At 38.7% G+C, this 15378-nt stretch overlaps 1 protein-coding gene across 1 annotated transcript in view; it reads left to right on the top strand.

Annotated features, from left to right (window-relative positions):
* The first annotated feature begins 924 nt into the window (after positions 1-924).
* Positions 925-15378, top strand: part of LOC126471286 (protein C12orf4) — a 138469-nt gene continuing 124015 nt past the window's right edge. Inside the window, exons 1-3 of the mRNA XM_050099404.1 lie at positions 925-1243; positions 9879-10024; positions 10120-10301. Coding sequence (XP_049955361.1) covers positions 1033-1243; positions 9879-10024; positions 10120-10301 — 539 coding nt within the window. The 5' untranslated portion in view covers positions 925-1032. The remainder of the gene's footprint in view (positions 1244-9878; positions 10025-10119; positions 10302-15378) is intronic.

Here is a 15378-nt window from a genome sequence, read left to right as displayed (position 1 = left end):
ACTTTCATTTTTCATTGTTTACGATAGATAAATAGTATGTAAGTTGCACATAAGACTCTCGAGCGTGCATATGTCAACAAATTAGGTGATTTCTGACCCGACGGAAGTGTCACTTAAGCAGGCAATATTTCCGCGAGTACCGCCTCCGATTTTGTGTTAAGCACAAAATGTGGGCAGTGGTTCCAGCACTGCTGCATGCAGTCGACTCTGCCTTCCCTTAACCGCTCCTCACCCCTCGCGAACCAAAATATGGGTGCACGGCTGTTCCCAACAGCCACCACGCCACTCGTCAACTTCTCGTAGACAAATAGTACACACACACACACACACACACACATTCCATTCTGGATTTTCCATTCTTTGAGTGAGAGACATGCATTTGTATCGTTCAGTTAGGTTGACTTAATTAAGTTCGTAGATAGTTAAAAGGACCCACGTCATCTTTATGTTGTAGTCAATAGGCTGTTTGATGAGCCTCAAGATTCACTTATTACCGAAAACTTCAAGGCATCAAGTCATATAAATATTATATCAGTATCAGAGACGCTGAAAATCCAATGTTTCGGGAAACTATCACTGCACTTCATCAAGACGTACAGCAGGCACTTCGTTGGAGAAAAAGCTGCATTCAGAAAAAGAGAAAATGAAAATAAGCCAATGGACATATAATTTATATTTAGTAAATAGTTATTTACGAGTTTATATTTCATAAAACCTTTGCTCAGATCGAAACTTACTTTTCATTGTCAGAAACATATGCATGTTTTGTTAATTTTCTAGTTTATAACAAAGCCAAATTGTCACAATACTGTACGCGATTGAATAAAATGACGTTAGGCAATAACCAACGCACACATTCTGTTGCGAGACGCTTTTGTGAAGCCAAGTACACTACAACCTTTGCTTCGTGTCATTAACCTCAGATCTATCATCGATGTTAGGAGGGTGTGTGTTTGAGGTTAAGGTGTTGACAGTATAGAAGGTTGCAGACAGAAGAATTTAATACATAAGCCAAAACTACCCTGAACACTGATGTCTAGTGTATTCGATATTAATGCTGCAAGTGACAGACTTGTACCTGCCAGTACAATGGAAACAAAATTTGTTTTCACATATCCTTCCTGGACGATTAAGTTCGATTACAAGCTTGAAGTGCCAATTTATGTCCCATTTTCGGGGACTGCTGAAGAACTCGGCGAACGATTAATGGCATTCTTCAACTTGCCAAGTAATGCTGAGGAAGGTACACCAAATTTTCCACAGTCTAATTTTTATTTGTAACACTGACATAGCAGTTGGTTTAGCAGGTGCTTATATCCCTCCAGGACTGTTTCACAAAATTGTTACATGAACTTAAATGCTGTTGTAATATTGTTATTTGTCGTATAGTCATCCAGAATCGAATCACCAAATGAGCCTCAGTATTGTCATTTATTACCAGTGCTACAACATTTACCAGTTAGGACTGAGTGCATTGCGTCAGGTTTACTTTAATCTACAATAATAATAGAATGAAATGAACATTATAACAACATTTAGGGTGCAATATCAGTAAGTCTGATTGTCATTGCACTATCCTTAGAAGAAAATTCACCCACAGAGTGTAATGCGTGTTTAGACACCCAACATATTCCCATTGAACACATCCACTGGTAAGGGCTGAACGCACTTTGGTAGTGCACTAAACATTTTTATTGCCACCATTGGAGAACTACCTTGTGCGATGGTCAGTCCCCGTCTTGGCCTGTCCAGACTGTCCGTATACTGGATGTTGTAATGGTGAATTTGAGGCAACTTGCTCTATGTTTTGTGATTTAGCTTCGTGTTAGTGAGGCTGTGGAACACATTAGTTGTAAACAATAATAGCTATTGATTTAGCAAAGGTGGTTTTACAACGATCCATTATTTTTTTCTTTTTTGTGCTAGATGTAATGCTTTCTTCCAGAGCAGTGGCACATTCTTGTATCCTGCAGAATGGTGCCATAGCAACAGTACACTGCTGAAGTGGCTGTGATATAAGGCGTAGACTGTTAATAGGTACTTCCTGTTATAATGCTTTATCTCACGGAAGGTAGAGGAGTTTTGAAAGTTTGATGCACACATGTATAGTGTGTACTTCCCAAATTAATTTACTGTTGATGATGAAACCTGGAAGTATAACAGCTCCAGTGTTACCCAGTACTCCACAGTCACTAAGGCTATATGTTACCCTCTGTTTATTGTTTTCATATATTTCTATCTTATTTGTATGACCCATTCCTTCGCTTCACTGAACAGAATATGTGCTTGTTGTACACCTTGCACATTGTTAATCTCTTTAACAAACAATGTTGTGTCTGAAAACTGTGTAAACTATGGAATAAAAAACAACAGAGTTCGTAGTAAGGATCCTTATGGCCAGTGGTGGTGTAACTTTTCTTCACATGAGGTTGCTCCTTTTATTGATGCAACTTGATGTCTGTTAGATGTGATTCGAGAGTTGCCAGGGGAGCTCTTCCAATTCCATAAGATTTTAATTTAGTAAGCAGAGCTTTGAGGGATACAATTAAGTGCCTTACTGAGACCACAGTGTATCAGTGCTATAAACTATCTTTCTTAAAAAGCATGATTTACCTTGTTAATTGTGTCCCGGGCAACTGGACACAGTTTCTTCCATTGTTCGTTGACTAGGTCTGATACTGTCTTGCAAGGATACTGTCTTGTAGAGATTGTGAGCTTATTCACTTACTCTAATATTGTTTTCCTCCTGTGTTCTACTTCCATTCTGTAGATCCTTTAGGCAGATAACTGCAGTGAAGTTTATTTGTATAGTCAGTATTGGATTAACTGAAGTGTTCAGTACTATGTTGCCAACACTCAACTAAACTGTCACCTACCAACCTAACCTAACCTAACCTAGAGTTCAGTCTACGCTAGAGATTGGAGTGCCATACAACCTCCAATCCAAAAGCTAATATATATGCAAAATGAATATTCTCGATGTTCTGTTCTCTTTCTGTATTGTGCACATGTGACTTAGTATGCCACATCATCCTTATATTCTGGGACAAAGCTGGGCATTCAGTATTTCTAGGTTCAGTTGACACCCCCCCCCCCCTTTTCAAATATCTTTAGCTGCCTTTACCTGGTTATTCAGTATGTGAAAAATACATGTTTGCCAGGTTAAATGTGTACCATAACTGTTGCCTGACAATTGTTTGCACCTCATTTGATTTATGAATAGGATTTTTCTTATGTTTCATTTACATCATTTCAGTGGCAACAACTCACCAACTTTTTCTTTAGGACTCTGGGACATTCAGATAAAGGCATCACTTTTTTGCCATGTCTTCAATTTTTTTTATTCAGTAGAAAATAGTGCAATTTTCAAAGCATCTAATCTTTCGTTTATGATTATCCAACTACTGAACACACAAGTTATATGCTGGGACATTAGAATAATAATTTTTCCCTCTGAGTGTAATTATTTAGAAAATTAATTTTGTTCACTTGCAACCTACTGAGTCCTGATTATGACTTGTGAACTTAAGATACCTGAAAAAGTGTCGATGAAAGCATCCAATTCCACCCGTCTGCTGTGACCCGTGACATAATGGTGGTGATGTGAGTGATGTCACTAGAGCGCAGAGTTTTTGAGTTGGTTGTGTTTGTAGATGTTGTGTTGTATTTGACAGTGCTGTCTGGTGGTGGATGTGCACATGCCGAGTTTAACTTGTGGTGTTGGGTTCATTTGAGTTTTGGTTGTCATCATGCTAATGTGGTTTTGTGTTTAGGTAGTGGTGTGGTAACATGGGTTGTGGAAGTGTTTTTAAAGAGTTATTAAGGGGTTTTGTTTGGTCTGATTAGTTAGATGTTTGTTGGTGGAAAGAAGTCTAATATTTTTATTTTATTTTATTGCTTATTTGTTAGATATGGATATGACAGTGAAGTTCACAAGTGTATCATTATGTTCTGAGATGGGTGATGATATGACCGCCAATTTTCCATGCTTGTTCCGTTAGTTTCATTTTATTTTTTGAGTGAGACATTATTGTTGGTAAGTAATTTTTGTTTTGGTTTTCTTCTATAGTAATTGTGATGATTTTGTGTGTTGTATATTTTATGGTAGGTTGATTGTGTTTTAATTGATGTAGTGAATTTGGGTTTTTGAGCTGTTGGGATTTTTGGTCCCACTTTTTGGAGTTGTATGTGTTGACTTTTTGGTATTGATAGCTGTGGTTGAGCTATATAGGTCAAGGGAAATGTCTGATTCCTGTGGTTTTGTTGGTGTAGGGGAATGTTGCAGTTAAATATTTTTTTTATATATATTATTTGTTTTAGAATGATGCAGTGATTTTTTTTATTATTATTATATATTTTTCTTGTTTTCACCCTAAACCCCCAATTTTCCGTGATTGTACCATTAGTTTCACTTTATTTTGGGAGTGAGACATTATTGTGTCATTTTTATTTTTGTTTGCGTTTGTTGGCATGTGTAGTGACATCATTGTCACCATATTGTCTACTTTGGAACTAGCTGTTTCCACCATATTGATGTCGTCATGGGTCATAGTAGGAGGGTGGAATTATATATATATATATATATATATATATAATATATATATATATATTGTCTTATGGCAATGTGGTAGAAGTTCAGAGATATAATCATGTGAACTAGGTCACTCGGCCAATTACACAAAATTGAATGTGATATTTGAGACAACATTAAACTAGACTTTGTGTACAAAATGTTGGTGCAACTGAAAATAAGTGCCAGAAAAAAAAAAAAAAAAAAACTGAGGTCCTTCGATTTTTAATCAGGCATCTATGATGCCACAAAATCGTTCTTGGATAAGTACATACTTTTCCAACATTGGTGTCATGTCATGTCTAATAAGTGCACTTAAAAAAAAAAGAAATAAAAAAAATCCAAAGAAGACTTGTTTTAATGACTCTGCACCATAAAAGCTTCCACCAGTCAAATAAGTGATTTTAGATTTGACAACTTATAAATCATTAATGTAGCATGTGTGGTGTGTGGTTGTTTGGTTGGCCTTTTTGTGAAAAAGTTCGTGTTAGATGTGATACATAAATGAAAAGTGTGTATTATTATTATTATTATTATTATTATTATTATTATTATTATTATGTTTAATATCTGGTGTAAACACTATGTTTCATTTTTTGTAATGACCATGAAAGTGCTCTGTCATGTAGTATTTGCTAACAACCACAGTCCCTTATTGATATCTTAATGCTTTACTGAAGGTAGACTGCTTACAGGAATTGATTAAATTTTTAATAGAACTATTCCACTGTTTTACGGACTTTTAAGTTTGGACATACGTCACATGAAACTAATCCAGAGCTTTCATCTCTAATGACATATAACTGAAGAAAGGATGATGTATAAAGAAACAAATAAGAAACAGAAAATCAGATGTCTCTCCATGTGTTTGAGTGCATAACTGGGCTATAAGAATGACATGTAAGAAAGGAATCAGTTAAGAGAAAAATCTTATAGGGAAAGCTTGTCACTTTGTGTGAAGTGCAGTCCACATTTATGGTGCAGCAATAATTACATATTGGTGCACCCAGTGTTACAACTGAGCAGTAATTTTAGAGAAATCGTATCTTTTTTTGTATAAAAAATACTCTGTTGAATTATTGCATGTTGAAACCTATATACAAAAAAATTATTCACTGTTGAGTTATCTCATCAACAGAGCCTGTTAGTTCAACATGCACCAAATGCCCTGCTCAGTCATAATTTATCCAGTCTGCCTTTTTGGTCAAAAGAGTGGAGAGCGTGACTGAGTTTAGTTGATTCTAGCTTGCTGGCATCTCTCTTAACTACTTATTCTTCTACAGGCATGATCACTGGGTTAAATAGAGGAACTGTCCTTGGAAGCTATTTTGCATGTTGTATCATTTAACTAACATATTTTTACCTTGTACACACGGGCACAAGCGTATGACAGTTGACCTTCATAGGTAGTGTGGGAAGTCATTTCTGTTCTGCATTGATCTGTTGTTGTTCTGGATTCTTGATAGTCTTAAGCATGCTGAATCTTGAATCAGATTATCTGATTATAAATTGATAAAGCTTCATCAATAGTTTCTTCCTGAACTTTAATTCTGTGTATATGGTCTACAACTTGTTGAAGGCTTACAGTCGACCATCTGTAGAGAAGTAAATCTGCATAGTGATGGCTGTCCCCTTGTTACCTGAGTGTGTAGCCACGTGTGTTAAAGTGACACTTCTGGGACAAGGAGGTGTGCTGGCCCCAGATTGAACATGCCCTGTGGATTAATGGTGAGGTTCAGTGTGCCAGCCAGCCTGGCTGTGGTTTTTAGGTGGTTTCTCACATCCTAGTAGGTGATTACCAGGCTAGATCTTAGGTCCCACTTTAGTTACACGGTTCACCAACATTTAGAAAACTTCTGTTCACTTTCACATGACTAACACTACACACAGACATTTGGAGTATGTATATTCCATCCCAGGGGGTAATGGGATGGTGAAAGGAAGGGCATCCGGCCACCCCATAACAAATAACCATGCAAAATCCATTCCTAACAATGTCAACCCTGCACTGATGCGGAGCAAAGGCACAAGAAGAAGAAGAAGAAGAAGAAGAAGAAGAAGAAGAAGAAGAAGATGGCTGTCCTCTGGTTAGACCTGCCAGCAAACAGCTATTTTTAAGTTCTTTAAATTGGAAAAAAAATCTGGAAACTAAAGTGTTGAGAAATGACAATTAGTGTACTAGCTTTTCTGCCATGTGTTAAATCCAAAATTACCTTGGGATGTTTGAAATATAGTGAACTGTTTTGAATGCCATTTCCTGCTCCTTGAAAGTGTGAAGTGGTATATCGCCAAATGAGTCAATCATCTATTGGCAACTGGCCATTGAATAGTATGTTGTAGAATAATAATAGTCTGAGATTAACAAATTTTATGGGTGAACCTCAGTGAAAAGTGGCTGTCAATAGGAAAATTGTGTACAGTCCACTTCTCGAGTCAAGCTGTGGTTCCCCACCGCTGTATCTTTAGAATGACAGGAAGGTTCCTTAATGAAATGAAAGCAATCAGTTCCCGTTTCTTATTATAGGTTTCCAAGCTGAGTTTACATTCTGTGTTGAATGACTTTAATGGGATGTTTAATGTTACCTGTCATGTGTATTGGCTGCCACCTTGCAGACAATTAAAAGAAAATTGTCAAAAATGGATGCTTAATGGAGCAAACTGGACACTACTGTTGCTTGGCTGTGTGTGCACACTGAGCCAGTGTTCAAATTTGGCTGAATCTTCTTGCTAATGAAATAGTGCAATAAAGAATTATTGCGTTAGTTTCTGTAGTGCTGCAACCATTAAGAGATGTTACAGACTGGTAGCAGGCTCAGGAAGACCTCTGGAAAATTATGTTGGTTAATTGAGTTCTCCGGAAGCACACCAGAGGAGATAACCCAAAACATGACATGTTCTTTGTGTAACACATCACACACTGTGAACTCAGTTCCAGATTTACAGCCTTGTGAAGGAGAAGAGGAGAGCAGATTACACCCACCATATTTCTTTCTGTTCAATTATAACATGATTGTCATCTCCTTGGCTCGGGCTAATAATAATCTTGTCAGGTAGTATTGACAGCTGCACCTAATATAGACTCTTAACTTTCTCTGTTGATCCATCATGGTCAGCGAATGCAGTTAGAGAAAATGGAGACATTGTAAGGTTGCAGGCATTAAAAATTAAGTAATGCAAAAAGATCTGTCATCTGTATATGGCCAGTTTGACTGATAACAAATTTACAGAAAAAATCATTTGCATTGGAAGATGTGAAACCTTTATGTTATGTATGTTAAGAGCTAGGCATTAAACACTTAGTTAGAAAGGTTTCTAGCAATTGATGACTAGTGCCTTTTAACAGCATTACTCTGTCAGCTCTAATCTGTGGGCTAGCAGACTGAAAATGCCTCATTAAATTTCAAACTGTTTTGCATTTACTGTGACATATGTAACTTCTACCACTGTTACTATCCTTGAGTAAAATAAATATAAAATATTTTCTCTGAATAACTACACAGTTCCTCAAACATGTAGATCTTCTTACAGCCATTTTCTTTGTAAGTTGTCAGCCAGCCAGCTCAGCAATATGTTGCGTAATGATTTTGTCTTACTTATGTGCAACTGTTTTAGTGGCAGCAATAGTTGTCGTAGTAGTAGTAGTAGTAGTAGTAGTAGTAGTAGTAGTAATTTCGGCAAACTTAGTCTGGATATTGTACGTTGTTGTTGTTCCAGATATTTGTGATTTCAGCCATCCTTTACTATTTGCTTATGACTATGAAAAGTTAAATCATTTTTCTTATCAATGTCTGAATTAGAAATTGGGCTGTATATTACTGATTGATTGTTTACTTCTCTATCATTGTTGTAACCCTGTTCACTTTGTATGTTCAATTATCATTTCTGATCCTCTACTCAAAACGATCACTTTTTGTGGTTTTTTCCCGTAAATGTCACATTATTAAATGAAAAGTAGTGTATTACAAATGGTTCCATGATTTCTGTTTAAATGGAAGACCTGGTTGCTACTCAAGTGATGTGGTACACTTTGACAATACAAAATGTTATGCATGTGGTATTACTGTGTGAGCAGTAGATTAGAACTTCTGATTTGTAAGTATTTGTGAGTGCCATCTTTGCAAGCATTTGCTGGTTATAGGCCTACTCTGTGATGTCATAATTTGAAGGTGCTAAAATTTTGCTTTTGTTTTTTGCAAAGTACTGAACTGGTCGTAGTGTTTTGAGTATTTAAACAATGGAAACTCCAGGTAGGAATATCAACATATGTAGTAAAAGGCAGATTGTTTCTTACTGTAAAGAAGACAAGTCAGGTTGCAGACAGGCACAATTAAGACATATAGCTTCCGGCTACAGCCTTCATCAGTAAAACACACACACACACACACACACACACACACACACACACACACACACACACACGACCGCCTACTCCAGCATCTTGGGCTGGGACGCAACTATCATGTGGGATGCAAGCAGCAGTGATGGTGGGGAAGGGGAAGGGATAGTAGTGTAAGAGTGGGGAGTGAAAGACCAACACTGCCTGAGGGTGTGTGTAGGGACTAGACTGCCGACAGGCATAGCGTCAGGAAGTTGTGGAGCAGGGTAGTGAGGAAAAAAGGAGAGGAGTGGGGAAAGATGGACAGATGCATTGGCAGAGGACTGCAAATAAACAGGGTGGGAGATGAGAATGGGGAGGAGTGGTAGGACAGAGGGGGTGGAAACTGTTGTGTGGAGAGTGTGGGGACAGTATGTTACCATTACGGGTGCGGAGAGTGTGTTTAAAGATAATTCCCATCTGTGCAGTTCAGGTAGTGAAGTTGCCATTGAAATAATGTGTGTTATGTTCAACTGCATGTGCTGCCACTCTGAGATGCTGGAGTTGGTAGTCATATACATGAGGTGGGCTTTGTGTGTGTGTGTGTGTGTGTGTGTGTGTGTGTGTGTGTGTGTGTGTGTGTGTGTTTTTTTTTACTGATGGAGGCTGTGGCCAAAGCCTTTTTGTAAGTGTCTTTTAATTGTGCCTGTCTGCAACTTGATGTGTCTTCTTTACGGTAAGTAGCAATCTCATTTCCCTACATTGTTGATATCGTTTCCATATTGTTGTTTCAAGTGTATCATAGATCCCTAAAGTGCTGGTTCAGACAGTGGTGGTGATACATTTTAGGATGCTGCACCTCATTTTCTAACTTAATTAGGTAATATCTGTATGATATTTCAGTAAGTAAATTTGTGGTACAGTTTGATATTGTAAAGGGCTAAATTTGTCGAATAATCTTTTCTTCTGAATATGATAATTGTAATGTTCCAGATCTGACTGCAGCCCTCAAAATGTTTCTGGAAGAGAAAACACAGATGTTTTTTGATAAAATGGGAGATAAAGTTGTTACAGTGGCGAAAGAAGGTGACACAGATGTTGAAGATGTAATTAAGACATGGGAGAAATCTTTCAAAACAGTTAGTATTTAATTTTTTCAAGTGACTTATAATTACAATACATCATCTGTAACATTTAGTACATAAAAATTCGCAGTCTCGTATATCACTTTTAGGAGACTGTGGAATATTCAGAGCCTGAAGGAGCAACAGATGAAGAACTGTTTTCTGCTGTCTATCACAAATTAGTTCATTCTCCAGCATTGGAGCCGATTTTGCAAGTAGAACATTCCTATGCACTTGCTGTTCATGAACTTACTCTTCAGAGGGAAGAACAAGTTGAAGGTCTAACAACAATGTATGTCTATCTTAATGTAAAACAAGATGTGGATTTAAATTTTTTACGTTTATGAGATAACTTTTGAGAGTATACGTAGGTCGTACAGAAAATAGAAACAATGTATGGATAAATTGTTTGTATATAGTAGAAGTGTTGCTTTATCTGTCTGTTTAGTTTTGCAATAGGTGTAAAAGAATGATTAATTTTTGTCTGACTTGTGTATTTATTTGCAACATTGGTTAATGATTTTAAAACTTCAATTTTTTGTGAATGATGTCCTGTGTGTCCAAAGTGGGTGACGGATAATAACTCAGGAGTCATATGAGCTGGGGCTGTTTAAGTATAAATGTTTATTTTTGTTCATTTGGTATAAGGATGAAGTAATGAGATAGTGGACCTCACTGATGCTAACTTTGTAATCAACTTTCTCCAGTATGTAAAAGTATGTTATGTAGTAAAAAACAAAAAATTTGGTGGTATTATGAATAACGGTTCGTGAAGATGTGATTTTTACTAGAAATATCAAAAGTATTTTGTCTGACATGTGAAGGCGTTTACTTTTTTCTGCATTTTGGGCTTCTACAATCAGATCTATTACTTTCCATTGTCAGAAAACTAAAGAAAGGCGAAAGGGTGAAAAAGAAATTGCATTGAAATGTAAAAGACAGAGCAGTTAATGTTCAAATCAACAAATTCTAAGCTGTCTGTGGTGCAGTTAGTAGAACATGGAGCCATAAAATACAAAGATAGATGACAGTGATATTCTATCAAGTGAATGTGGCTGCTGGCTTATCCTGTGGGAATGAGAACTGGCTGGACACAAAAATCAAACAACTGTGATGAGGTTCTTGAGGAGGAGGAGGAAGAGGAGGAAGGGCTGCTCAAGAAGACACAGGATTAGCAACAAAGATAATTTATGCAAACACAACTCGCACACGTGACCACTGTTGTCTCTGGACACCAAGGGAGGTGGCCAGAGAGAGAGAGAGAGAGAGAGAGAGAGAGAAAGAGAGAGAGAGAGAGAGAGAGAGAGAGAGAGAGAGAGAGAGAGAGAGAGAGAGAGAGTGTGTGTGTGTGTGTGTGTGTGTGTGTGTGTGGTGCCTGAGCTGTGCAAACTTCTCATGTTTGCTGAGATGTAGATGCCTGTCCCAAGGACAGTAAAGCAATGATACACCAGAAGCATAACGTGGAGCAGTGTGGCCTTTACTGTGGCAGGGCGTTGCCCATATAGTGAACCTCTGATGAGAAAGTAGCATCAGGGTGGACACTCTGCAATGAAACAGTTCAAGCTCTCATACAATATTGACAATACAAATATGGCAGTCTCTTCAGAAAGAAATGCAGATGCTTACTATCTCATGGCATTCCACTCTTTGGCCATGCAGTGGCCTGAGAGGTATCCAAGAGGTAGTTAGGGTAGACTATTTACTCAGTTCTTGGTATGCTACAACACAGCCTCTGTTTTGCATCAAAAATATTGTGGATAAACAAGGAATAGTTTCTGCATTAGATAAATGAGAAACGGATCGCTGTTGATCCAAAATGTACGTACAAGGTGTGTTCAAAAGGTATCAGTAGTTTTTAATTTCTCGGGTTGTATTATCCGATTTGCATGATTTTTCATTGTTGTGTTGGTAAACATGTCGGAAATGTATCTGTACACTGGTAGCCTTATGTTTAGTCTGTCATCAGTTGTCAAGAAGGTTACGCATGGTTGCTTATGCATGGTAATTATTAATTTTTTTTTAAATGGACCAGAGAATTTGCATTACATTTTGCTATAACAATGGAATAAAACGTAATAAAGTTTTAGAAATGTTAAATATTGGTTATGGTGAGTCTGCTATTAGTAAAACAAAGGTTTATTAGTGGTATAAGCGTTTGCAAGATGGCCATGGAGAAGTTGAAGACAATGAATGTTCTGCATGCCCCAGCACATCAACAGCTGATGAAAATGTGGAAAAAAGAAAGATATGATTATGAATGATCACCGAACATCAATCAGAGAAGTTGTTGTTGATGTTGGCATATCATTTGATGCAGACCATGAAATCTACTTGGATGTTTTGGCGAGAAAGCAAAATTTGTACCAAAGGTGTTCAATTTGAACAAAAATGGTGGTGAATGAAAGCTGCATCAACTGATGGCTGTCTACTCCATTATCCTTCACAGCATTACAAGAGAGACAATTTTCGAAATCCACCTCACTAATGTTTAAAATAGTAACACTTACTGTGGAAATCAGGCTTATACTGAGAAGGCATGTGAAGGTGTCCACATTGCCATGTAGTGCCTCTAAACATTGCATTAAAAGTTGTAGCAGACTATGTGCACCTGCTCATTACAGTAATGATATGTAATATCTACCGCCACCCAAACAGACACACACATCATCACAAGCTTGTTAACCTAATGGAACAACTGCCTCCACCCTCCTTCCTACTGGGGGACCTCAATTGCCACAGTCAGTAAGGGCCAAATGCTAGAGCAATTAATTTCTTGGGCTGAAAGTCTGCATACTTTTCAGTGGAGCTCCTATGAACTTTAGTATGGCCCACAGAATGTACTCTGCCATAGATATTACTGTCTGCAGCCTGAACATCTCCTCTTTGATCTGGTAGAACATCCATGGTGACCTCTGTGACAGCAACCACTTCCCTGACACACACTCTTTTCAAAACTATCGATCAGTTGAATACATATCATTCACCTAAAAAAGACAACTGACAGGTTTTCACGTCGGAAGCAACTTTTGAACCCAGTGAACAGAAGGGAACAGAAGGGAACGCGTAAAGCTGAAAAACTAAACACCTTTTTCCAAAGCTGTTTCACAGAGGAAGACCACACTGCAGTTCCTTCTCTAAATCCTCGCACAAACGAAAAAATGGCTGACAACGAAATACGTGTCCAAGGAATAGAAAAGCAACTGGAATCACTCAATAGAGGAAAGTCCACTGGACCTGACGGGATACCAATTCGATTCTACACAGAGTACGCGAAAGAACTTGCCCCCCTTCTAACAGCCGTGTACCGCAAGTCTCTAGAGGAACGGAGGGTTCCAAATGATTGGAAAAGAGCACAGATAGTCCCAGTCTTCAAGAAGGGTCGTCGAGCAGATGCGCAAAACTATAGACCTATATCTCTTCCGTCGATCTCTTGTAGAATTTTAGAACATGCTTTTTGCTCATGTATCATGTCATTTCTGGAAACCCAGAATCTACTATGTAGGAATCAACATGGATTCCGGAAACAGCGATCGTGTGAGACCCAACTCACCTTATTTGTTCATGAGACCCAGAAAATATTAGATACAGGCTCCCAGGTAGATGCTATTTTTCTTGACTTCCGGAAGGCGTTCGATACAGTTCCGCACTGTCGCCTGATAAACAAAGTAAGAGCCTACGGAATATCAGACCAGCTGTGTGGCTGGATTGAAGAGTTTTTAGCAAACAGAACACAGCATGTTGTTCTCAATGGAGAGACGTCTACAGACATTAAAGTAACCTCTGGCGTGCCACAGGGGAGTGTTATGGGACCATTGCTTTTCACAATATATATAAATGACTTAGTAGATAGTGTCGGAAGTTCCATGCGGCTTTTCGCGGATGATGCTGTAGTATACAGAGAAGTTGCAGCATTAGAAAATTGTAGCGAAATGCAGGAAGATCTGCAGCGGATAGGCACTTGGTGCAGGGAGTGGCAACTGACCCTTAACATAGACAAATGTAATGTATTGCGAATACATAGAAAGAAGGATCCTTTATTGTATGATTATATGATAGCGGAACAAACACTGGTAGCAGTTACTTCTGTAAAATATCTGGGAGTATGCGTGCGGAACTTCCGGAAGGCGTTCGATACAGTTCCGCACTGTCGCCTGATAAACAAAGTAAGAGCCTACGGAATATCAGACCAGCTGTGTGGCTGGATTGAAGAGTTTTTAGCAAACAGAACACAGCATGTTGTTCTCAATGGAGAGACGTCTACAGACGTTAAAGTAACCTCTGGCGTGCCACAGGGGAGTGTTATGGGACCATTGCTTTTCACAATATATATAAATGACTTAGTAGATAGTGTCGGAAGTTCCATGCGGCTTTTCGCGGATGATGCTGTAGTATACAGAGAAGTTGCAGCATTAGAAAATTGTAGCGAAATGCAGGAAGATCTGCAGCGGATAGGCACTTGGTGCAGGGAGTGGCAACTGACCCTTAACATAGACAAATGTAATGTATTGCGAATACATAGAAAGAAGGATCCTTTATTGTATGATTATATGATAGCGGAACAAACACTGGTAGCAGTTACTTCTGTAAAATATCTGGGAGTATGCGTGCGGAACGATTTGAAGTGGAATGATCATATAAAATTAATTGTTGGTAAGGCGGGTACCAGGTTGAGATTGATTGGGAGAGTGCTTAGAAAATGTAGTCCATCAACAAAGGAGGTGGCTTACAAAACACTCATTCGACCTATACTTGAGTATTGCTCATCAGTGTGGGATCCGTACCAGATCGGGTTGACGGAGGAAATAGAGAAGATCCTAAGAAGAGCGGCGCGTTTCGTCACAGGGTTATTTGATAACCGTGATAGCGTTACGGAGATGTTTAATAAACTCAAGTGGCAGACTCTGCAAGAGAGGCGCTCTGCATCGCGGTGTAGCTTGCTCGCCAGGTTTCGAGAGGGTGCATTTCTGGATGAGGTATCGAATATATTGCTTCCCCCTACTTATACCTCCGGAGGAGATCACGAATGTAAAATTAGAGAGATTAGAGCGCGCACGGAGGCTTTCAGACAGTCGTTCTTCCCGCGAACCATACGCGACTGGAACAGGAAAGGGAGGTAATGACAGTGGCACGTAAAGTGCCCTCCGCCACACACCGTTGGGTGGCTTGCGGAGTATCGATGTAGATGTAGAAGATGTGATGCTGTTGACAGGATAATAATGCTGTGGAAGCATTTTTTCCTCCCCAGAACCTCTCCCCCCACCCCCCTCCCCACCTTGCAGGAATTCTGTGCCATGGTAGTCTAAAGAAATAACTGCAGCTATCAGAGAACATAGCTTGCTTACAGCATTTTCAAAAATCATCAGAAAGTA

This window comes from Schistocerca serialis, chromosome 3 (genome assembly GCF_023864345.2).
Source record: "Schistocerca serialis cubense isolate TAMUIC-IGC-003099 chromosome 3, iqSchSeri2.2, whole genome shotgun sequence".
Lineage (NCBI taxonomy): Eukaryota > Metazoa > Arthropoda > Insecta > Orthoptera > Acrididae > Schistocerca > Schistocerca serialis.
The sequence above is the reverse complement of the archived record's forward strand: the minus strand, read 5'-3'. Positions and strand labels throughout refer to the sequence as shown.